This window comes from Diceros bicornis, chromosome 1 (assembly GCF_020826845.1).
Source record: "Diceros bicornis minor isolate mBicDic1 chromosome 1, mDicBic1.mat.cur, whole genome shotgun sequence".
Classification (NCBI taxonomy): Eukaryota; Metazoa; Chordata; class Mammalia; order Perissodactyla; family Rhinocerotidae; genus Diceros; species Diceros bicornis.
In genome coordinates this window covers 453,640-478,685 of record NC_080740.1, presented here as the reverse complement: position 1 = coordinate 478,685, position 25,046 = coordinate 453,640, and the positions used below count along the sequence as shown (strand labels likewise).

The 25,046-nt window shown below is 45.5% G+C and overlaps 1 protein-coding gene across 1 annotated transcript in view; it reads right to left on the bottom strand.

Annotated features, from left to right (window-relative positions):
• The window catches only part of OBSCN (obscurin, cytoskeletal calmodulin and titin-interacting RhoGEF), a 159,170-nt gene that overhangs the window by 126,297 nt on the left and 7,827 nt on the right, over window positions 1–25,046 (bottom strand). Inside the window, 6 exon segments of the mRNA XM_058554620.1 lie at window positions 2,892–3,167; window positions 5,806–6,081; window positions 22,501–22,776; window positions 23,415–23,690; window positions 24,061–24,339; window positions 24,709–24,975. Of these exon segments, the coding sequence (XP_058410603.1) occupies window positions 2,892–3,167; window positions 5,806–6,081; window positions 22,501–22,776; window positions 23,415–23,690; window positions 24,061–24,339; window positions 24,709–24,975 (1,650 nt within the window).

The window sequence follows — 25,046 nt, the reverse complement described above, 5'->3', positions numbered from 1 at the left end:
AAGTGCGTGTGCTCCGCTGCTGGCGGCCCCGGTTTGGATCCCGGGCACGCACCAACGCACCGCTTCTCCAGCCACGCTGAGGCCGCGTCCCACATGCAGCAACTAGAAGGATGTGCAGCTATGACATGAAACTATCTGCTGGGGCTTTGGGGGAAAAAAATAAATAAATAAAAATTAAAAAATAAGAAAATGATTCTTCTGATGTTATTGTAACTCTTTTAAAATTTCGTTTTCCAAGCGTTTGTTGCAAGTATATAGATAGACAAGTATTTCCCTTTTTTCCACACTGTAATCTTTCTCAACAATCTTACTTACTGTAATAATTTATCTTTTGGATTTTCTGAATTAATATTCACATCATCAGTGAATTCTACTTTTATTTTTTCCAAATCTTACGCCTTGTATTTTATTTTCCTCCTTACTCTACTGTACAGTGTTGGACAGAAGTGATTACGGTGGCTTCCTTGTCTTGTTCTCTATGTAAAAGCATTCAAGGTTCACTTTAAGTATGACATTATTCGTGTCTCCTGCAGCACCAGTTGTCAAATTAAAGAAGAACACTTTTACATTGTTCAGAATTTTACAGCATGATTTGATGTTAATTTTTATCAAATATTTTTCCTGAATTTATGATGTTAAATTTTAATCAAATAATTTTATTCTGTATTAATTGAGAAATCACATCATTTTTCATGAAATCTGTTAATGTCAAGCTTTATATTGATCTAATGTTTTTAACGGTAAACCAAACTTGCAGTCCTGGACTATGACTTCCCTCACAGTGTAGCATCCTCTTGATATGCTGTTGAATTCACTTCGCTAACGTCTTATCTGTGATTTTCTCCTTGATATCCATCATAGATTGGTCTCTAATTTAATTCTTCCTACTTCTCTTGTCAGACTTTGATGTCCATGTCACATTATCTACATAAAACGAGTTACGGAGCGTATCTCCTATTTCTGTTCTACCACAATCTCCGTGAGCATGGATTAATTGTTCCCCAGAATATTAAGAGAGTTTACCAGAGAACTATTGGGCTTAGAAGATTTTTTATTATTGGTTCCATTTATTTAAAAGTCATAGGACTATCCGAATTTTCTATACCTTCTTGTGTCAATTTTCATACAGTTTACTAGGAATTAGACAAATTGTCACAACTTTTCAAACTTACTGCCATAAAATATTTTGTCATCTTCTCTTAAACTAACATTTCACAAAGATATCTGGGCAGATTTTCGGTATCTAAACACACCCACAAATCATTATGTTCTGATACAACACCAAACTGTTATGTGTTGGCACCTAGGAGTCAATCTGGGATGGCAGCCACCCCTATCTGTCATCAAGCCTCTCTTACAGGGGCCGGCACGGTGGCATAGCAGTTAAGTTCGCACATTCCACTTTCGCAGCCCAGGGTTCGCTGGTTCGGATCCTGGGCGCAGACCTACTTACTGCTCGTCAAGCCATGCTGAGGCGGCATCCCACATAGAAGAGCTACAACTCTACAACTATGATACGCAACTGTGTACTGGGGCTTTGGGGAGAAAAAAGAAAAAGAAGAAGATTGGCAACAGATGTTAGTGTAGGGCCAATCTTCATCAAAAAAAAAAAAAAGGAATCTTTAAAGAAAAAAAGACTCTCTGGGCCGGCCCCGTGGCTTAGCGGTTAGTGCGCGCGCTCCGCTGCTGGCGGCCCGGGTTCGGATCCCGGGCGCGCACCGACGCACCGCTGCTCCGGCCATGCTGAGGCCGTGTCCCACATACAGCAACTAGAAGGATGTGCAACTATGACATACAACTATCTACTGGGGCTTTGGGGGAAAAAAAAGGAGGAGGATTGGCAATAGATGTTAGCTCAGAGCCAGTCTTCCTCAGCAAAAAGAGGAGGATTAGCATGGATGTTAGCTCAGGGCTGATTGTCCTCACAAAAAAAAAAAAAAAAAAAAAAAAGACTCTCTTAACAACAGGAAAATAATTTAATTTCTTAGACTTCTCTACGTACCAGACAAGGAGGCAAAGGCACGCACTCACCATTAGTAAAGTGTTATGAAATCAATACTGCTCCACCAAGCAGAGGCTGCTACCACAGGAGCCCCTCGTAGCAAAGCATGTCGATGTGGCAGAAGCAACTTTTTCCTTTCCATTCCTAACTTTACAAATGTAACTCCAAAGGGAATTCTGACATTGAACATCCAAACCGAGGAAAAAGGCAAAACGATATCTGCTTTAACACAATAACCCTACACATCACAGGTGAATACTCACCCATCGTCCGTTCTCTCCTCCCTTTGCACGGACATCACAACAAACACATACCTACATCTTGTTACTCAGAGGTGACAGAGAGCTTTCACCCATGAAAAGGAAGGAAGAGAGTCCCAGACACCTCAAATTTGATAACCCAAAGTTCATTCTTGACGTAACTCCAAGTATGATTGTGTGGCAAAAATTCCCCTAACCCAGGTTCATGAAATTGGAACGTCTCCTGCTGACAAGAGCTGGCCTGAGGTGTGGTGAGGGCACGTGGAGTCATCAGAACACACAACAGGAGGAAGTCACATAGCCCAGCTGAGAGACAACTGGTCTACCTCACACCAAAGCATCAGGTAGAGCCAGTCTCGGACACCAGGACCACGAGAAGGTTCTGGACAGGTGACTGAGCATTACCGTGTGGAGGTGCCCCTGCAGGTTTCCAGAACAGCCCTCTCCTTTCCATGTACCCTTCCCTTCCAGCCTCCCCTGGCCCAAAATGAGTATGAAGATGGGAGATGGAAGGGTAGGAGACACAAAGAGATGAAGTCGTAAGGAAAGTGCACAAAAGTCTGTCTGTGCCGTGAGCCAGTCCTTCCTCACCTCCACACAGGCTAGCTCCCCCCGCACCAAGAACTGACCTGTGACGTCCAGGCGGAAGCAGACCTTCTGGCCCCCGGCCTCGCAGCTGTACTCCCCGGCGTCCGCCTGCCCCGCCTGCTGCACCACCAGCCGCCTGCTGCAGCCCTTGGCCTCCACGCGCACTCTCGAGCTCGCGCTCAGCTTCTTCCCGTCCTTGAACCACGTCACCTCCGTCTGGCCCTGGGCCACCTCGCAGCTCAGCGTGGCGCTGGCCCCCGCCTCGGCCTGCACCTCCCTGCGCGCCGGCTGCTCCTTGGCAAACACCACCGTGGGCTCTGGGGACAGGAGGGACACGGGGTCAGAGACACCATCTAAGGCATATGGGTAAACATTCAAAGTACCGTTTATGAAAAGGCCATCCTTTCTTCACGCCTTGCACAGGAGCCACAGTAAAAACAAAGGAGGGCAGCGAACGGGCAGCAGGCCCGTCCACGCACGAGTCTGCTTCTGGGTACCCACTCTGTTCCCTCTCTCTGATAACTATCCCTGCAGCGAGACCCTGCCGTCTTCGAGACTGAAGCTGTCTAAGTCTGGAGATCTGCTACGGCAAATGCTCCACCTGGCCGTCTTCAGGACCCACTGGCGGCACACGGCCTCTGGAGTCCACTTGTCAATTGTCAACCCCACCCCACTCCTTCTCGCCAAAACAACGCTTGTTTGGATTTCATCGTAGTGAACATCTTCGATTCTCCCATGGATTTCTATCCATTTATTCAGATTTTCTTTACCGTCTCTCAAAAATATTTAACAATCTCCTCCCACACAGCATCTAAACGCCTCTTATTACACTGGGAATGAAAAACATGATACTTTTGATGTTACTGCAATTCTTTTAAACTTTCATTTTCCAACCGTTTGTTGCCAGTATATAGATAGAGAGGGTTTCTCTACCTCCATTTTGAATGTGATAATCTTTCCCAACACTCTTACTAAATCTAGTAATTTCTCTTTTGGATAAATCATATCAGCTGTGAATAATTCTTCTGTGTTTTCAAACTTTTATACCTTTTATTTTATTTTCCTCCTATTTTATTTGTGCCGTGCAGTGTGGGGTAGAAGTTGTGACATGGCTTCCCATCTTGTTCCTTGTCTCCAAGGCAGATCTTTCAAGGTTTCACTTTGTGAAGTTACTAGGATTTGTCTGCAGTACCATTTATCAAGTTCAGGAAGAATCCTTTGACTTATACTTTGCTAGAATTTTATGGTATGAATTCATGCTAGATTTTATCCAACATTTCTTCTGGACTTAGGATGTAAAAGTGTATCAAAGACTATTCTGCATGCGTTGAGGTCTCACACTGATTTCTCTTCAATCTGTTAATGTCATGCTTTACGTTGATTCGCTAACGTTTCTAATGTTAAACCAGCCTTGATTCCTGGTGCTTTATGAATTTTCTCATAGTGTATGATTCTTTTCATATACTGCTGAATTCAGTTTGCTAACTTTTTTTTACCATACTGGCCTTGAAATCCATAACAGACTCACTTATAATATGAATTCTTCCTACTGCCCTGTCATATTTTAGTATCAAAGTTATGCTACCACACAAAATGAGTTAAAAAGTGGATCTCCTTTTTTATTCTCTAGAAGACTCTCCATGAACAAGGTGTAATTAACTTCCAGAATATTTGGAAGACTTTACCAGTAAAGCCGCTTGGCTGAGAGTTTGTTCTAAGAGAAGATGTTTTCTTCACTGGTTCTATTTTTTCAGTTGGACCGTTTGAGTTGTCTGTTTCTTCTTGGGTCAGTTTGGCTTTGGTTTTCTATAAATAGGCCAATTTCTCAATACTTTTCCAATTTTCTTGCAGAAAATAATGTCAGATTCTCTTAAATAGCATGTCAAACACACACGGCAGGATCATTGGTATCCACACACACCTACAAATGGTTAATACTGACACAACGCCAAACTGCCGTGTGTGCCACCCAGGAGTCAGGGGGAGACCACAGCCAGCCCTTACTGGAGTTAAACCCTCCTAGGAACGGGAACATCTAGTTCACAGACTTCTCTGTGAACCAGCCAGGAAGGCACAAACACACAGGCAGCATCAGGAAATGCTATGAAATAGGGGCTGCCACCACAGGAACACCTCAGGAACAGAGTGTGCCCAGGCGCCACAGCCACTTATTTCTCTCCATTTCTAAGTTTATAAATCAAACCCCAACAGGAATTCTGACATGGGATATTCTAACTGAAGACAAGAGGAAAACAAGATTTGCTTTGAAAAGAAAACTCCAACCTCACACGTGTGCATCACAGACGCTCGGCTCCCAATTCTCTGCTCTCCGTTGATTTTGCACGGACACCGCAATGAAACATCTATCTATATTTTGCTACGTGTGGGTGCGAGAGAGCTTCTCTATCCATGTGCAAGGAGGGAAGAGTGTTGCAGTTTTGTTACCCTCAAAACTTTGGTAAACCAAATTCAGTCTTGAGATAAATCCAAGTATGATTGGGTGGCTGAAATGTGCTATTATCCTGGCTGAATGAAATGCAAATATCTCTTGATAGCAAGAACCCTCATCTGGGGCAGGTCAAGATGAGTGGGAATCAGAACAGCCTCAGGTGAGGGACATCTGGTCCACCTCAGCCCAATGCACCAGATACAGCCAGAGTCCTGGACACCAAGGACCAAGGGTGGGTCCAGAGGGGGTGCTGGGAAACGTGACTGGTGTGGAATTGCAATGTGGAAACACCACTGCGATGGAGAAGAAGGGCCCTCCCCCTCCTGTACACACTCCTGCCATCCAAGATCCCTTGGCTCAGCCATGAGTGTGAAAATGGGACATGGGAGACGGGGAGACGGGAAGAGATGAGGTTTGATGGAAAGAGTGCCAGGGTGGTCTGGCCTGTGAGCCAGTCCTTCATCACCTCCACATGAGGCTAGTTCACCCCCACTCTAAGAACTGACCTGTGACGTCCAGGCGGAAGCAGACCTTCTGGCCCCCGGCCTCGCAGCTGTACTCCCCGGCGTCCGCCTGCCCCGCCTGCTGCACCACCAGCCGCCTGCTGCAGCCCTTGGCCTCCACGCGCACTCTCGAGCTCGCGCTCAGCTTCTTCCCGTCCTTGAACCACGTCACCTCCGTCTGGGCCTGGGCCACCTCGCAGCTCAGCGTGGCGCTGGCCCCCGCCTCGGCCTGCACCTCCCTGTGCGCCGGCTGCTCCTTGGCAAACACCACCGTGGGCTCTGGGGACAGGAGGGACACAGGGTCAGAGACAATAAAATTTCTAGAACTGAATGAGAGCCTACCTTCTGGATCTCGAAACTACAATGCCTGCCCTGCCCTGGCTTTCTCAACAGAGAGAAGTTGACACTCAGAAGATGCAGAAAGCAGGGGACAGGTTAGTTCTCAGATTGAAGGCTCCCAATTCAATAATTTTCAGGTTGGTATATGTTACAATTTAGGCTCTGGCATCTATTTATCAGTGGTGATTTCAGAATTATCTTAACAAATGGAGGCACGATCTGAGGCCAGCACATCAAAGCACAGGTATTTTCAGGGAGACATTCTTATGCAATGTCACCAAGAATGCACCATATCCCTGAGTCACAAGAACAGTGATACTAGGGCTGCCAACGCGGTCCACAGCTCCCAGCAGGCCAGTCACCAGTGGTGCAGTCCAATCCTCGGCCTGGAGGTCAGATGTCGTGTTTTCATTAACTTACTACTTTTGCATCACAGCACATTATTCTAGGACCCCTTCTGTTGCTCTAGACTACATTTCCTTTATGAAGTACGTCCGTGGGTAATTCTTTCAGCAAGTTTCTGTGAACGGTACATGCTCTCCAACTACTCTCTGAGAAAGTCTTTACTTTGCCCAGACTTTTGAACGATAGTTTAGCTGGATAGAGAATTCCAGGTTGACAGTCATTTTCCCTCAGTACTTGGGAGATTACGCCCTTTTTCTGTGCTCTTCATTACTGCTGACAAATCTACAGGAAGGATAACTGTTGTTCCATAAATCTTTTTTTCTCTCTGGTGGTTTTAAGATCTCCTCTTGGTTTTCGGCCTTCTGCAGTTCACCATGATGCATTTAGCTGTGAATTTATTTTCTTTACATTTCCCATTATTTCTCGTGGGTCTTCAAGTTTCAGAATCATGTCTTTTATCATGCTAAAAATTCTCTGCATGATTCCTTTCATCATTTTATCTTCATCATTCTCTCTAGTCTCTCCTAGAAATCCCTTTAGACATATGTGTGGCCTTCTGTTTCTCTTCTCCATATCCAGCAACATCTCTTTTTTTTTTTTTATCTCTTTGTGAGTCACTCTGAGTCATTTCCTCAGATCCATCTTCCAATTCATAAATTCTCCCTCCAGCTACATCTAATTTGCTGTTTATCCCTCTACTAAATTGTTCATTACAAATGTTGTATCTCCTATTCAAGAAGTTTCATTTGGTTCTTTGAATCTGCCCATTTTTCCCTAGTATTTTACTTTTTTCTTATGTTTTCAAGTGTCCCACATATCTCTTTAATCATTTTAAATATGTTTATGTTAACTACTCTTTCAGATTGTTGTTCTATCATCTCACTGTTTTAGTCTCCCATTTCCCCTTCCCTTCCAGGACCTGGACACTTCCCTTCTTTTCCTTGCAAGTTCAGGTATTAACCTAACCTGACTTTGCTACCTTGTGCCCCACATTTTCAGATGTTCGTGGTGGGAGAGTTTCACACTATAGAAGTCTCTAGTACTGCTGGAACCAGAAATCCAGATGGGGCGTTTTTAACTCTGCTTTTCCACAGGAGAATATTCAATTTCATCTACTAGGGACTTTGTGCTTCAGGAACGCCTCTCTATTTTCCCGGTGGAAGCCGGCAGAAGCTCTGAACTCCCCTGAATTGGATTTTTAATCTTTTTTTTAAAAATGCATTTGTGTCGGCCGGCTCTGTGGCTTGGCGGTTAAGTGCGCTCGCTCTGATGCTGGCAGCCCGGGTTCGGATCCCGGGCGCGCCCCGAGGCACCACTTCTCCGTCCAACCCGAGGCCGAGTCCCACGTACAGCAACTAGAAGGATGTGAACCTATGACATGCAACTATCTACTGGGGCTTGGGGGGGAAAAAATGAATAAATAAAATCTTTAAAAAAAAAAATGCATTTGTGTCCAAAATGCAAATGGTTCTATTTTTATGCCTTAAATGTATTTTTCACGGAGGAAAAGACAAAGTGTCCAGCTGGCTGTCTCCTTCTTGCTCATCCTCAAGGACCTGGCACCATGTGGGGCAAGTGGCTGCACAGCAGGCAGTGGGGATGACCCAGTAATCCACATGGTGATTGATGGGGCTTCCGGGGGCCACGGTCGGCCTCTGCCACAGTGGGCCTTCCCCTCTGCTCTCTCTCCACCACCTCAAAGCCAGGCTTTGGAAAACAGCAACAGACGCCGGCTGTGTCTGCTTCCTCACCTCAGGTTCACCTCACCAAAGCCCACGGGCCCATCCTTCAGCTTCTCCCCTGCCTTGCTGATTTCTCTGTGGTGTTAGCACCCTAGCCTCACCCTTTGCATGAAAGTCCTCTCTTGGCCCCACGACAGGGCCTTCTCTGGGTTCTCCCCTGCCCCTCTGAACCTCTCCCTTTGTGGTCCTGGCTCCCTCAATGTTCCCCAGGGAACACTCTCTCCTTCCAGGCTGCCTCTTCCCCCAGGTTCCCCGACCCATGCCCAGCCTCTCCCACCACCAATGGGTCAACAAATCCCAAGTCTTCTCTCCAGCCCAGCATCGACCGAGGCCCATGCCCAGACAGCTGACCACCCCCTGGAAGTCAAAGGCACCCATGCTGGCTCATCACCCACTCCTCCCAGGACACCTGCCCCTGTCTACCTGCCCCATCCATGATGGGCCTCTCCATCTATGCATCCACCAGGCCTGCAATTCGCCTTGCATCTCCTCTCTCTCTCAGTCTCACACCCACCTGACCACCACTCTCTAAACTCCACCCCTAACTCCCTCTCCACCCCCTTGACCACGGCCTCTGTTCCAGGCTGGGCATCTCCTGCCTGGTCTCCCTGTATCCAAATCTGTTCTCCCTAGTGTAGCCAGAGTGGTCATTACAAAACCCAAATCTAAACGGGTCACTTGTGCTTTCCCACGCCAGAATCAAGAGGACAAGAGCCCACTCCCCTCAGTGGACGCTACAAGGGGGCGTCCAGAGGAAGTCCTCTGCAGTGAGATGCCCTTGGGGGCCAGATGGGTCCCAGCTACACGAGGGCCTCAACAACAGTCCACGTGCTTCTCATGGACTTGATGCCCACCTGTGCACCTGCCCACATCTGCTCTCCTAGCGACGACACTCTCGCATTTGAAACCACCACTTCTCATCTTCATCTCTTCACCAGTGAGGCTATCACTGGGTGCTCTGCAAACCGACGAATCCTCACAAACTCCACCACGTGAAAGCAGATAACACCCAACCACGGCCAACTGTCCCCACGGCCATGGCCAGCGGTCACACACACCTTTCAGACGGCAGAGTACAGCACCTGCCACTCGTTTCATGGCTCCAGACTCTCCAGGGCACAACTGCACCAGGTCTCTATTATTTTTGATGTTCACTTCACAGAAGAATTCAGACTAACCCTGAGGGGAATTGTGCACCTTGTATGCATGTCCCCAAATCACTCCTGGTCACACTGTGCATGTGTGCACATGTGTGTGTATGTCTGTGTGTGTGGGCATGTCTATATGTATATGTGTGTGGGGTGTGTGTATGATTGTATGTGTATGTATGTGTGTTCATGTCTATGTGTGTGTATATGTGTGTTTTTGAGTGGGTATGTGTGTTTAAATACATGTATGTGTGTATGTATACATATGTATATATGTTTGTTGTGAGCATGTATGTGTGTTTAAATGTGTGTGCATGTGTGCTTATGTAAATGTGCATGTATGTGTGCATGTCTGTGGTATATATATTTGTGAGTGTGTATGTGTGTTGGATGTGTGTGTATATTTGTGTGTATGTCTATGCATGTGTATATATATGTACGTGTTTCTCAGCATATATGTGTGTGTTTAAATGTGCATGTATGTATGTGTGTGTGTTTGAGATGGTGTACCGATGGCTGCACTTGGGCAGGAAGCATGTGGGAGCCCTCCACGATCACTCTAACCCCACAGCTGAGTCCACCCTATGAGGTTCCCAGCTACACAGTGGTCTGCCTTCAAAATTTACCTGAATGAATTACAAATATCACTATAAGGATGCTTAGGATTTATCCCACAGTAGAAATGCAAGGTTTGGGTTCATCTGCATAGTTATACAAATTAAAACTCGTATTTTTACAAAAGCATCTACAGGTGGTTCCACTTCTAGGCATGCACATTCCACCGTGTCTTGCTCACCGAATGCAGCTACAAGGCCACAGAGCAGCTATTTGAGGGCTCTCAAAGTAAGTAATAGCAGGTGGATTGGGGGGAAAAAACAGAATTCCAAGTCCCACTAAACCAAAAGTGATTCCACCTTTTTCCCTTGGCCTGCACACAGGGCAGCCCAAATCCAGAAGCGGCTCCACAGCTCTCCCGCAAGGTGTGGGGAAGGGAACCCCCTTCAGGGAGAGTGGAAGACACTCTACTTTTTCTCCATGCTCTCACACTTCAGCCCATGAAGATTTAAGACCCTAAGACTCTGAGGAAAGGGCACATTCCTCTCCACCTGAAGGAGCTCTGGTCCCAGGAGGGAGGAGTGAGCCCCTGACCTTTCTCTCTGTCCCCCCATCACCGATTCTGACACAGGTGGTGCCGTGGGAAGCAGGCAGCATACCTTAGGCTCCAACTACGGACCTGAAAAGGAACTCTCAGGGTCCCAGAGAGACTTCAGAGGGAGAAGCTTGGGAACGTGGCCACAGAGGTCACTTAGGAACTCCAGGGCTCACCCCCAAGCGATGCGTGAGTGGATCTGACCCTCATCAGCCCACCGAGGACTTTGAGCCCTGAACTAGGACACAAGCCACTGTCCAGGGCCACACTGACCACTAGGTGGGCATGTTCACAACAGATCCAAACGGCACTGCAAAGCCTTTGGAAACAGAACCCACGGAAGGCTGGCAGGAACCCACAGCCTGAACTCAACCTGGCTAATTTTCCGCTAAAAAAATTCCATCTTCCCCATGGAATGTAAGAAGACCCAGTCTCACAATATAGTGTTCACCACACCCAGGGCACAATCCACAATCACTGGGCCCGTGAAGAACCCATAAAACTCCCCCTTCACACCCATCGGAAAGACTATTAGCAGATATAAACGTCAAGAAGACACAGACGTTGGAAATATCTGGCAAAGACTTTAAAGCAGCTATTACAAAAATACTCCAAAAAGTGAAAGCAAATACCCTTGAGAGGAATGGAAAAACAAAAAATCTCAACAAAGAAATACAAGATGTGAAGAAGAATCAAGTGAAGATTTCCTAAGTGGAAAAATATAATGAGTGAAATAACTCGCTGAATAGGCTCAACAGCAGAATACAGACAACAGAAGAGTTACTGAACTTGAAGATGGATCAACAGAAATCATCCAGTCTAAACACCAGCGAGAAAGGGAAGTTTTAGATAGAGCCTCAGGAACCTTTGGGACAAAACCAAATGGACTAAGATTTATGTCATTAGTCCTAGAAAGAGAGGAGAAAGAGTGCAGTTTAGAAAAAGAAAAGCCAAAAACAACGCCTGAAACCTTCTCAAATTTGGTGAAAGACATAAACTAGATTAAAAGAGTGCAGCAAACCCCAGACAGAATAAACCCACAGTAATCCACACCCAGACATACCACTCAAAAATCACTGGAAATTAAAGACAAAGGAAAAATCTTAAAAGCAGATAGAGAATACTAACACATGATTTGTAGGGGACAATTTGAACGACTGTGAATTTCTCATCAAAAATCAGTCAATGCTGAAAGAAAAGAACTATCAGCCCAGAATTCTATATCTGGCAAAACCATCCTCAGGAAGAAAGGTGAAATAATGACACTCCGAATGAAAGAAAACTAAGAAATTCATTGCCATCAGATCTGCTCTAAAAGAACTGCTAAGGGGAGTTCTTCGGATAAAGGAAAATGATATGATATGAAGACCTGGAACATCAGGAATGAAGAACACAAATGGTAAATATCTGGGTGTTATGGACTATGAATTGTCTCCCCCCAAATTCACATGTGGAAGCCCTAACTCCCAGTGTTGGAGATAGGGCCTTTAGGGAGTTAATTAAGGTTAAAAGAGGTCATAAAGGTGGGGCTCTAATCTGATAGGACTAGTGTCCTTATAAGAAAAGGAAGAGACACAGAGATCTCTCCTGCTCTCCATGTGCCCACAGAGAAAAGACCACGTGACAACACAGCCATCTGCAAGCCAGGGGGAAAGTTCTCGCCAGAAACTGACCACGACGGCACTGTGAGAAAATAAATTTCTGTTTAAGCCACACAATCTGTCATACTTTGTTATGGCAGCCTGGACTGACTGATACACTGGCTAAATAACACAGACTATACTTCTCCTCCTGAATTCTTCAAAACGCGTTTGACAGTAGAAAGCAAAAATTATCACATCATCTGATGAAGTTTTCAGTAGTAAAGATAACACATAAAACAACTGATAACATAAAGTGGGGAGGGTAACAGGACCTATATATTGATAAAGTTCTACATCCCAATTGACAAGTAAAATATTGATTCTAAGCAGACGGTGACGAGGGCAGTAAGTGTAGTGCAATCCCTAGGGACCACACAAAAATATATACAAAATCACAATAGATAAATTAAAATGGAATACTAAAAACATCATAAATAACCCAAAAAGGCAGCAATGGTGAGCAAGAGGAATAAAACAAGAGAAAGAAAAAGAAACAAATAATAAAATGGTAGACTTGAAACCAAACGTACCAATTATTGCATTAAATGAAAATAGTCTAAACACACTGATTACAAGACAGAGATTGTCCGAATGGATCAAAATGACCCAGCTTTATGCTATCTACAAGAAACTCACTTCTAATAAGTGTAGGTAAAAGTAAAATAATTAAAAATACACATGATGCAAACACTAATCAAGACAACCCTGGAGTATTTGTATTAATATCAAACACAGTAGATTTCTGAGCTAAGAAAAGTGCTAAGGATAAAGAGAGCATTACATACAGATAAAAGGGTCAATTTACAAAGACGACATAACAATCCTAAATGAGTAAGTGCCTAACAACAGAGCTTCAAAACACATGAAGCAAAAATTGACAGAACTGCAAGTAAACCCAGAAAGTCCACAATTATAGTTGGAGACTTCAACACTCTTATCACAATAACTGACAGAAGCAGTAGACAGGAAATCCTCAGGAGTGTAGAGGAACCGACCCATGTGACCTAACTGCCATCCGTAGGTCATCCCACCCAACAGCAGAATATGCATCCTTTTCAAGTATACACTGTACATTCACCAACACAGACCACATAGTGGTTCACAAGAGCTATTTCTGAAAGTTTTTAAAAATTGAAAAAGTACAAAGTATGTTCTCTGACCAAAATGAAATTAGACTAGAAATCAAGAACAGAGATAACAGTAAAATCTCTAAACACTTGGAGATTAAACAGCACTCTTCTGAATAATACATCAGTCTAAGAAGTCTCAAGGAAAATTAATAAATATTTTAAACTGAACAACAATGAAAATGTAACATATCAAAATCTGTAGGATAAAGTTAAAAGCAGTGCTTAGAGGGAAATTCACAGTATTAAATATATTAGAAAAGTAGAAAGATTTCAATCAGTAATCTAAAGCTTCCACCTTAAGAAATTAGAAAAAGAAAAGCAAAATAAACCCACAGCAAGCAGAAAGAAGGAAATAATAAAGATAAGAACAGAAATCATGATGTTTAAAAAAAATAGAGAAAATCAGTGAAACCTATATCTGGTTCTTTGAAAAGATCAATAAAATTGATAAACCTCTAGCAATACTAAAAAAGAAAACAAGAGAAAAGACATAAACTAACAATATCAGGAACGAGACAAGGAATATCACCACAAACCCTGCAGACATTAAAAGTGTAATAAAGAAATACTACAAACAACTCTATGCACATAAATTAAACAAAATTGATGAAGCAGACCAATTCCTCAAAAACCATAAACTACCAAAACTTGCCCAAGAGGAAGTAGATAACTTGTATAGTTTCATAACTATAAACAAAATGTTTTTATCACTTAAGTCTTCTAAAAAAGAAATCTCTAACCCAGGATGACTCCTTTGGCTTTGTCAGTGAAATAACTAAAAAAAGAAATTAAATAAGGAATAGAAATAACATAGATCCTTCACAATCTGTTGCAGAAAACAAAAGAGAAGGGAACATTTTCCAATCCATTTTGTGAGGACGCATTACCTTGATACCAAAACCAGACAAAACAGTATAAGAAAGCTACAAAACAAAATTCCTCATGTGCATAAATATAAAAATACTCAACCAAATACTATCAACTAGAATCCAGCAACATGTAAAATGAATAACAAACCACAATCAAATGGGCATAATCCCAGGAATGCAAGGCAGGCTCAATATTTAAAGATTACTCAAAGAGATATCAGCAAAAACGGCAAAATAACAACTTTTTAAAAATCTCTCCTCCATAAAATTAAAACACTTGCAAAAATTGTTGTAATCAACATTTTTAGAGCTGTGTACATTAACTGAAGGCTTATAGCAATCTGGGGAGCATATATTCAAGAAAAATAGCTGAATCTCAATAAGAACAACAAGATTTGTGGTGTTTTTACTTTCCCAATTCTCTCATACCTCCCTCTCTAGCTCTGAGGTAGACTTGAAAACCAATAGTCCACAATCACAGTGAAAATCATCAGCCTGAAAGCCACCTGATGGGGGAAGAATGGGGCGAGAGCTCTTTCGAAGCCCCATTCCCAGTGAATTGTCATTATTTGACCTGTTTAATGGTTCCCTGGAAAACTCTACTTACAAAGCTGTCTTTATTTATTATTCAAGCCTGAACAGAAGCTCACTCAGTGCAAAGAGCTACTTCCCTGTGGGCATTTGATGAAAACAGTTACAGGCAATTAATGAACATCACTGCTGCCCGAGGTAGCAGATAACAGTTGGGCAAACAACAGGTTGATCAATGAGCTTTTTTTATTTATTTATTTATTTTTTTTAAGTTTATTTATTTATTTATCCCCCCAAAGCCCCAGTAGATAGTTGTACGTCATAGTTGCACACCCTTCTAGTTGCTGTATGTGGGACTCGGCCTCAGCATGGCTGGAGAAGTGGTGCGTCGGTGCGCGCCTGGGATCCGAACCCAGGCCGCCAGCATCAGAGCGCGTGCACTTAACCGCTAAGCCACGGGGCCGGCCCGATCAATGAGCTTAAAAGGAAAAGCTGGGGCATGAGATGTCCATAGAGGGCTTTGAAAAGCTCTGGCACATTTTTGGGCATCTAGAAGGCCACAAATATATGCAAAGTCAGGAAACACCTGCGAAGTCCCTAGACTCACACGTCTGGCTAACCTTGAGACTCTGTGGAAGCATGAAGCAAAGGCAAAGGTGGAGCTGAAAACCGCCCGGATGAGTGGCATACACCTGCACCAACACCCACGCAAAGGCCCCTGGCAAAAACCAGGAGACTTATTGGTTACATGCAGCCAGGGAAATATCAAATCATTAGCTGACTAATAAGCTAACCGAGCAGAGACTTCAGCGGCTCACACAACACAAAATACAGACTTTACAGAATTAGTTCAAAAAAGTCACTGAACACAAAAACAACAGCAACAACAAACACTGGGCAGGAGGGAGAGAATCTGAATTCCAGAGTTTCCACATTACATTACTTAATATTCCAGTTATCAACAAAGAACTACATGACCCATTCATAGGAAAAGACTGAGTCTACAGATACTGTCCCTGAGAAAGTCCAGATACTAGTCTACTACACAAAGTCTCTACATCGGCTGTTTTAAATATGTTCAAAGAACTACATAAAACCATTTCTCAAGAAATAAAGGAATGTATGAGAACAATGTGTCACCAAATAGAAAATATCAATAAAGAGATAGATTTTTTTGAAACTATACAGAAATTCTAGATTTAAAAAGTAAAATAACTGAAATAAAAAATTCACTAGAGGGGTTCAACAGCTGATGTGAACCAGGCAGAAGAAAGAATCAGCAACTTGAAGATACATCTCTTGAAACTATCCAGTCTGACCGGCAGAAAGAAAAAAGAAAGAAGAAAACGAACAGAACCTCAGATACCTATGGGACAACATCAATTGTACCAATACTTGCATAATGGGATTGCATAAGGAGAGGAGAAATAGAAAGGAACAGAGAGAATATCTGAAGAAATAATAGTCAAAAACTTGCAAAATTGAATAAAATACACTAATCTACACATTTAAGAAGCTCAACAAACTCCATGCAAGATAAACTAAAAGAGACCCACACTGAGACAAATTACAGTCAAATTGTCAGAAGCAAAAAGACAGAGAGAGAGAATCTTGACAGCAGAAAGAGAAAAGTGACTCATCACATACAAGGACTCCTCACTAAGAGTAACAGTTGATTTCTCTTCAGAAACCAGAGAGGCCAGAGGCAGTAGGATGACATATTTAAACTGCTGAAAGAAAAAAACTGTCAACCAAGAATTTTATATCTGGCAAAAATATCCTTCAAGAATGAAGGAAAATTTAATACATACCCAGATAAACAATAACTGAGGATTTTGTTGCTAGTAGACCTGTCCTGCAAGAAATGCTAAAGGAGTCTTCCAGGCCGAAATGAAAAGACACTCGACAGTAACTCAAAGCCATATGAAAAAAATAAACAACAGTAAATGTAGCTATATAGGTAAATATAAAAGTTTTATAGCATTTTTAGTTTGCAACTCCTCTTTTTTCCTACATGACTTAAAATACAAATGCGTAAACAATAATTATAAACTATAAAGTCAATGGACTAAAGTGAATGTATAAAGACATAACTTGTGACAATAGCATCACAAAGCAGGGCTGGGGCACAGAGCTGTAAAGAAGAGGAGTTTTTTATTGAAACTAAGATGGTATAATTTCAAACATGATTATTATAAAGTTAAGATGTTAATTGTGAGTCCCCAGGATAACCACTAAGAAAATAACGAAACAGATCTATAAAGAAAAAAATATGTAGATATAGACAAAGATATCGATATGGATATATAAAGAAATGAGAGGGGAATAAAAATGGTATACTAGAAAAAAAATCAATTAATCACAAAAAAGACAGTAATGGAGGAAATGAGGAACAAAAAAGATATGACATATAAAAAACAAACAGCAGAATAGCAGAAATAGGGGCCGGCCTAGTGGCGCATGCGGTTAATTGCACGCGCTCCACTGCAGCGGCCCAGTGTCCCCCGGTTCGGATCCCAGGCGCGCACCGACACACTGCTTGTCAAACCATGCTGTGGCGGCATCCCATATAAAGTGGAGGAAGATGGGCACGGATGTTAGCTCAGGGCCAAGTTTCCTCAGAAAAAAAGAGGAAGATTGGCATCAGATGTTAGCTCAGGGCTGATCTTCCTCACAAAAAAAAAAAAATAGCAGAAGTAGGTCTTTCCTTATAAGTATTACTTTAACTGTAAATAGAATCCACCCTCCAATTAAAAGGTAGAGATTGGTAAAACAGATTAAAAAAAAAAAAACATGCTCTCTACAAGAGACTCACTTTAGATCCAAAGATACAAATAGGTTGAAAGTGAAAAGATGCTCCACACAAATAGTGGCCAATAGAGACCTGACACAGCTACAGTAATGTCAGACAAAACAGACTTCAAGGCAAAACCATTACAAGACACTATATATTGATTTATATAGCTAGATCAAGGACATTATATATTGATGAAAGGGTCAATTCATCAAGAAGATATAACAACTATAAACACAAGCACAACTAACAGGAGAGCCTCAAATATATAAAGTGAAAACTAGGAGAAATAGACAGTTCTCCTATAATACCCAGGAGACTTTAATACCCCACTTTCAATAATGGTAGAGCATCCAAACAGAAGATGAGTAAGGAAACGGAGGACTTGAACAACACCGTAGACCAGCCAGACCTCAGTGACCTCTACGAAACACTCCACCCAACAACAGCAGGAGACTCACGCTACTCAGGCACAAACAGAACATTCCCCAGCATGGACCATATGTTAGGCCACGAAACAAGTCTCAATAAATTTAAAAAGACTGAAACCATACAAATTTTCTTTTCCAACTACAATGGAATGAAGCTAGAAATCAATCATAGAAGGAAAACTGGAAAATTCACTAGCATATCAGAGTTAAACCACACACTCTTAAACGAAGCAGCATTACAAGGAAACTTAGAAAATATTTTGAGATAAACAGAAATGAAAACACAACATACCAAAACTTATGAGATGTAGTGAAAGCAGTGCTCAGAGGGAAATTCATAGCTATAAAGGCCTATGTTTAAAAGGATCACAAATCAACAACCTCACTTCACACCTTAAGAAACTAGAAAAAGAAGAGCAAGCAAAGCGCAAAGTTAGAAGATGGAAAGAAATAAAGCAGAGCAGAGACAAATGAAACAGGAAATAGACAAACAATGGAAAGAACGAAGGAAGCTAGTAGCTGGTTCTTTGAAAAGATCAACAGAATTGACGAACCATCAGCTAGACTGACCAAGAAAACAAGTGAGGCAACTCACCTGACTACAATCAGAAATAGAAGTGGGGACACCAATACAGATCTCACAGAACTAAAGAGAAGCACGAGAGAATACTGCGAACAGTTTCACACCAAAAAATCAGATAATCTAGACAAAATGGACAGATTCCTAGAAACACACAAACTAAAAACCTGACTCAAGAAGAAATAGAGGGGCCGGCTCCATGGCGTAGCGAGTAAGTGTGCGCGCTCCACTGCTGGCGGCCCTGGTTTGGATCCCAGGCGCGCACCGACGCACCACTTGTCAGGCCATGCTGTGGCGGCGTCCCACATAAAGTGGAGGAAGATGGGCAGGGATGTTAGCCCAGGGCCAGTCTTCCTCAGCAAAAAGAGGAGGATTGGCAGATGTTAGCTCAGGGCTGGTCTTCCTCACCAAAAAAAAAAAAAAGAAAAGAAGAAGAAATAGAAAATCTGAACAGGTCTATAACACATAAAGAGATTTAATCACAGAAACAAAAGGAGAGGCATCCAGATCGGAAACAAAGTAGGAAAACTATCTGTATTTGCAAATCACATGGCTTTGTATATAGAAAATCCTAAAAAATCAACAAAAGAACTAGTAGAGCTAATAAACAAACTCGGCAACATTGTAGGACACAGGACCAATTTACAAAAATCAATTCTGTTTCTGTACATTAGCAAAGAACAGTCCAAAAATGAAATTAAGAAAACAATTCCATTTCCAGTTGTGTCAAAAAGAATAAAATAGGGGCCCAGTGGCGCGGCGGTTAAGTTTGCACACTCCGCTTGGGTGGCCCAGGGTTTGGAGGTTCGGATCCCAGGCACACACCAATGCAACACTTGTTAGGCCATGCTGTGGTGGCGTTCCATATAAAGTAGAGGAAGATGGGCACGGATGTTAGCCCAGAGCCAATCTTCCTCAAAAAAAAAAAAAAAAAGAATAAAATACTTAGCAACAAACTTAACAAAATAAGTGTAAGTCTCGTATGCTGAAAACTACAAAACATCATTGAAAGTAATTTTAAAAGACCTAAACAAATACAAAGCCATCTCATACTTGTAGATTAGAAGACTAATGTTGTTAAGATGGCAATATTCCCCCAAATTGATCCACACATTCAGTGCAATCCCAATCAAAATCTCAGCTGCATTTTTTGCAAAATTTGAAAAGATGATCCTAAAATTTGTGTGGAAATGCAAGAAACTAAAATAGTCAAAAAAGTCTTGGGAAAAATAAAAGAACAAAGTTCGAGAACAAAAGAACATTTCCCAATTTCAAAACTTACCACAAAGCTACAGTAATCAAGACTGAGTGGTATCAACATAAGGATAGACAGACAGACGTACATATCAATGGAATAGAACTGTGAATCGAGAAATAAATCCTGACACTTATAGGCAATTGATTTTCGACCAGGGTGCCAAGCAAATCCAGGGGGAAAAACGTCTTTTCAACAATGGTGCTGCAACAACTGCATTTCCACGTGCAAAGGATAAGGTTTGACCCTGTCTCACACTATACACAAAAGCCAGCTCAGGATGGATTAAAGGCCTAGAGGTAAGAGCTACAACTAGAAAGCTCTTGGAAGAAAACACAGGTGTCAATCTTCATGACGTTGGATCAGGCAATGGTTTCTTAGATGTGACACCCAACACACAAGCAACAGAGGATAAAGCGGACTTCATCACAATTTAAAAACTTTTTTACATAGAAGAACACAATCAAGAAAGTGAATGGGAGTAAATATTTTCAAAACATACATCTGATAAGGATCTAGTATCCAGAATATATAAAGAACTCTTACAACTCAACAATAAAAAGATAAAGAACCCAATTGAAAAACAGGCAAGTGATTTAAAGAGACATTTCTCCAAAGACATACAAATGGCCAATTCACATATGAAAAGATGCTCAACATCATTAGTCATCAGGGAAATGCAAATCAAAACCACAAACAGACACCACCTCACACCCACGAGGATGGCTACAACCGAAAAAAAAAGTGAACTGAAAATAACAAGTGTCGGTGAGGATGTGGAGAAAATGGAACCCTCGCACGCTCCCAGTGGGAGTGAAAAATGGTGCGGCCGTTCTGGAAAACAGTTTGGTGGTTCCTCAGAAAGTTAAACACAGAATTGCTAAATTCCCAGCAATCCCAAGAGAATTGAAAATATATGTTCACACAAAAACTTGTATAAGAATATTCATAGCAGAACTGTTCATAACAACCAAAAAGTGAGAACAACTCAGACGTCCGTTAGCTGATGAAATGACAGACAAAATGAGGTCCATCCACACAATGGAATATCACTCAGCCATGAAAAGGAATGAAGTACCGACACATGCTACAACACAGATGAACCTTGGAAACCTCCGTCACCCTCGACGTCCCACTGCTGAGGCTGGAAGGCCAGGAGCTCACCTTCCCAGGCTGCCTGGAGCAGGGCAGGGCCTGGGACCCACACCGAGCCTGGGGGAGTCAGGGGAATCTGCCCCAGGCTCCTCAGAGAGCATTTGTCTTCCAAATAGAAGAGACAGCAGGGGACACCCTGTGTAGGCAGGAATGCCCCCAGATCCCTGCCCCATGGTGTGCACACATACCTGCCCCCAGCTATTCCACCAAACACTCATCCAGGCGCTGCTGTGAAGGGACTCTGCAGAAGGAATGAAGGTCCCAGATCAGCTGGCACTGAGGTCATCAACAGGGAGATTATCCTGGGTGGGCCCAACCCAATCAGGTGAGCCCTTAAAAGGGAGGGGGCTCTTCCTGGCCAAAGATTTGAAGCACGAGAGTGTTTGGACACAAGGAGGATTCTCCACAGCTGGCCTAAAGATGGAGAGGCCACCTGGCAAAGGACCTGAGAGCAGCCCCCAGCTGCCAGCCAGCCGGGAAACAGACTCAGACCCAGAGCCGCAAGGAAATGAATTCTGCCAACAACTTAGATGAGCTTGGAAGAGGATTCTGAGACAGCTCAGCCAGCTGGCATGTGGATTCCAGCCTTTGACTCCCTGAACAGAGAACCCAACCATACCACATCCAGACTTCTGACCTACAGAACTGTGAGCTAATAAACAGGCATTGTTTAAGCCATAGAGTTTGTGATAATTTGCTGCATATCAGTAAGAAAAAAAATACACACACACCTCTTGCATGTTCTTCTCTCCTTGAACATGATGGCTGGAGCTGTGGAAGCCTTCTTGTGACCATGAGGCATTAAGCGTTAGAAAGATCTTTATCTCATGCTCAGGACAACAGAGAATCAGAGACAGATAGAGCTTGCATCCCTGCGATGCTCTTGTGACAGACTTAGAGAAGGTCCCCAGTGAGTCAGCCTCCCTGTGTCCACACCCCCATCAACAGTGAGGTCTACTTCACCTTTTTGGGGTGGAGAAGCTAGCCAGGTCTTAAGCCTAGGCTGGTGCCATAGAACATGGAGAAGGTAACATTCTAGCAGTGCTGAGAACAGACCTTAACAAGCTCTGTACTGTCTACCATTCCCTGAGGGGAGCCCAGGCACCAGGTGAAGGAGCCCAGGCCACTCCCATGGAGAAGGACGCCCTGGGGACGCGATGTCATGAGGAGAGCGTGACCTCAGAGCAGAGAACGGGCCTCAGACACAGGGGTGAGCCCAGCCAACACCACAAGAAGACAGAGGCCTGTTGTCCCAGCCAGCCCATCCAAGGGAGCCATCCCAACCAGAACCACATACCACGGACGGTCCAGGCTGGATCCTCCTGCCCCAAATCCTGTCCTGCAGAGTCACGGCATGGACAGCGATTGCTCTTCAGGCCTCTAAGTTTTGGGAGCGTTTGCTTCTGGTCACCAGATAACAGGCCCGACTGAGACAGGCCTGACAAGTCTGCCGAGAGCTGCCCACAGCTGAAATACCACCTCCAAGCCTGTTCCCAAGATGGTAAACAGCTGCCCCAAGAACCGACCTGTGACGTCCAGGCGGAAGCAGACCTTCTGGCCCCCGGCCTCGCAGCTGTACTCCCCGGCGTCCGCCTGCCCCGCCTGCTGCACCACCAGCCGCCTGCTGCAGCCCTTGGCCTCCACGCGCACTCTCGAGCTTGCACTCAGCTTCTTCCCGTCCTTGAACCACGTCACCTCCGTCTGGGCCTGGGCCACCTCGCAGCTCAGCGTGGCGCTGGCCCCCGCCTCGGCCTGCACCTCCCTGCGCGCCGGCTGCTCCTTGGCAAACACCACCGTGGGCTCTGGGGACAGGAGGGACACGGGGTCAGAGTCCCCGCTGAGGTGAGGTTCCCCAGTTCTGGAGCCACAACACAGGCTCTGGACCCCAGGCAGCCTCACATCCTGCCACGGGGGCTCCTTCGTGGTCAAGTGCTGCACACGGGCCTCCCCGGGCACAAGTGGGCCTGGTGCCTGACCCTCCTGGACGTGGCAGGAAGTGGCCTCGGGCACCATGACAGGTAGCCGGTGCCCGGGACAGACAGAACGAGGTGTGGTGGAGACTCTCTGCAGGGTCAGGACCCTGCAGAGCAGGGCTCAGAGAACCTCCCAGGAGACCCCATGGCTTCTAGAAAGAGCCGTGGGCACAGATCCACCGAGATGGGAATCCACCCTGCTGAGGACGCTGCCAGCACCTCTCAAAGCCTCACAGCCTCATTTCCCCATCTTTAAAAGGAGAACAGGGCTTCAAATCTCTTTCTTGTCATTTACTTTCCACACCTGCATTTTTCACTCTTCTAAATGTGACTTTTGTCGGCAGTTTCTTTTCCCAAATCCAGAAGCACTTGTGGAAGAAATAAAGGGCCCGGCAGACCGGCCTTGCTAGTGCTGGATGCAGCTGGACCTGCTCCTACCTACCAAGCCCAGGAGGCAGTGCACTCACCAGAGACGCGCAGCCAGAAGTCCATGGAGTCCTCGCCCACACGGCACGAGTAGGTGCCCTCGTCCTGCTTGGTGACCGAGGCCACCACCAGCCGGTGCCGCGTGCCCACGTCCTCCCGCGAGAAGCGCTGGCGAGAGCTCCCAAGCTCCACGCCGTCCTTGTACCAGCGCACATGCACACGGGCCTCCGAGGTCTCACACTCAAAGCAGGCTGGACCCCCAGCCACGGCATCCACGCAGCCGCCCACCGTGTCCTTGTGCAGAAAGGACGTGAGGTCTGCGAGGGCACATGGGCAGTCAGAGGCCAGCAGAGCCCCGACCACACGCGCGCCCACGAGGCCAGTGACTGGAAGTGCTCGGGGCCTTAGAACCACGTGGGACACTGGCCCAGACCAGGGTCCTTTTCAGAGACAGGACCAGCCTCCACCGCTGACTTCCACCCACCCAAGTGCCACCCGCCCTTAGGAAGCTCCTCCCCTACTGAGAGGAGCCCCCGTCCCCATCCTCCCCATGTCATCACCTGAGCCCTCTACCCCCACCCAGCCCACAGAGACAGAAAACAGCAGCTCCCACCACCCAGACCGCCCCCCGAGAGCCTGCCCAGAGCTTGGGGACAGAGCGCGTGCAGACACCCCCACCAGCGTCACCTTGCACGGACAGCCGGTAGGCGATGCGGCTCCCGCGGCTGACGCACTCGTACAGGCCGGCATCATCTCGTGCCACATCCCGCACCAGCAGGGTCCGATGCCCAGCCGATGCCTGCACCTCGTACTTGGGGCCTGGGGGCAGCACATGGCCATCCTTGAGCCACGTCACGGCCGCCGCCTGGTCTGACAGCTCCGCCAGGAGCTGCGCCTCCTCGTGCAGCCTGGCCAGCACCTCCCGAGCCGCTGTTGTTGGAGGCTTGGTGGTCAGCCCTGGGGCCACTGGGGGCCACGGACAAGCGGACAGAGGAGGTGTGGACAGAGAGGAGGAGGGCACGGAGAGGGAGAGAAGGGGGAGGGGTGGGGGCAGACAGAGGGGGAGATAAACCTCTGTGCCATTGGGGGTTCCCCAGCCCCTCCTCCACACACGCCCCATGGCTGGGGCCACCCACCAGGCCTGGGCAAGCCACATGGCACACCCACCACCTGGCCTGCTTCGTCCAGGTGCCCGCCCAGCAGCCCACCTGCCCCAAGGGCAGCAGCAACAGCCCTCTCAGGAGCCCTGAGGCCCCAGGAACCCCATCCCACGCCCACCCCCAGAGGAAACAGGGCTTGGAGATGACCAGGGATCCCAGGCCAGGGTTCCCCTACCTCGGACCTCCATGCGGATGCTGCTTTCAATGCCGTCGGCCACGAACTTGAGCTCAGAGCCATGCAGGCTGGCGGGCACGGAGCGGATGGTGAGAACGTGCCGGGTGCCGTCGCATCGGATTACATACACACTGCTGGCTTTCAGGGCCTGCCCGTCCAGAAACCACTCGCCCGCCGAGGCCACAGTGAGGTCCACGGAGAAGGTCACCTCACCGCCCTCCACCGCCTCTACTGCCTTCAGAGGCGTCTTCACGGCCAGCTGGGGGGCTGCGGGATGGGGACTTCAGGAAGGAGCTGGGCCCATGCCCTCCCCTCCTTCTCCTCTGGAGCCTGGACCC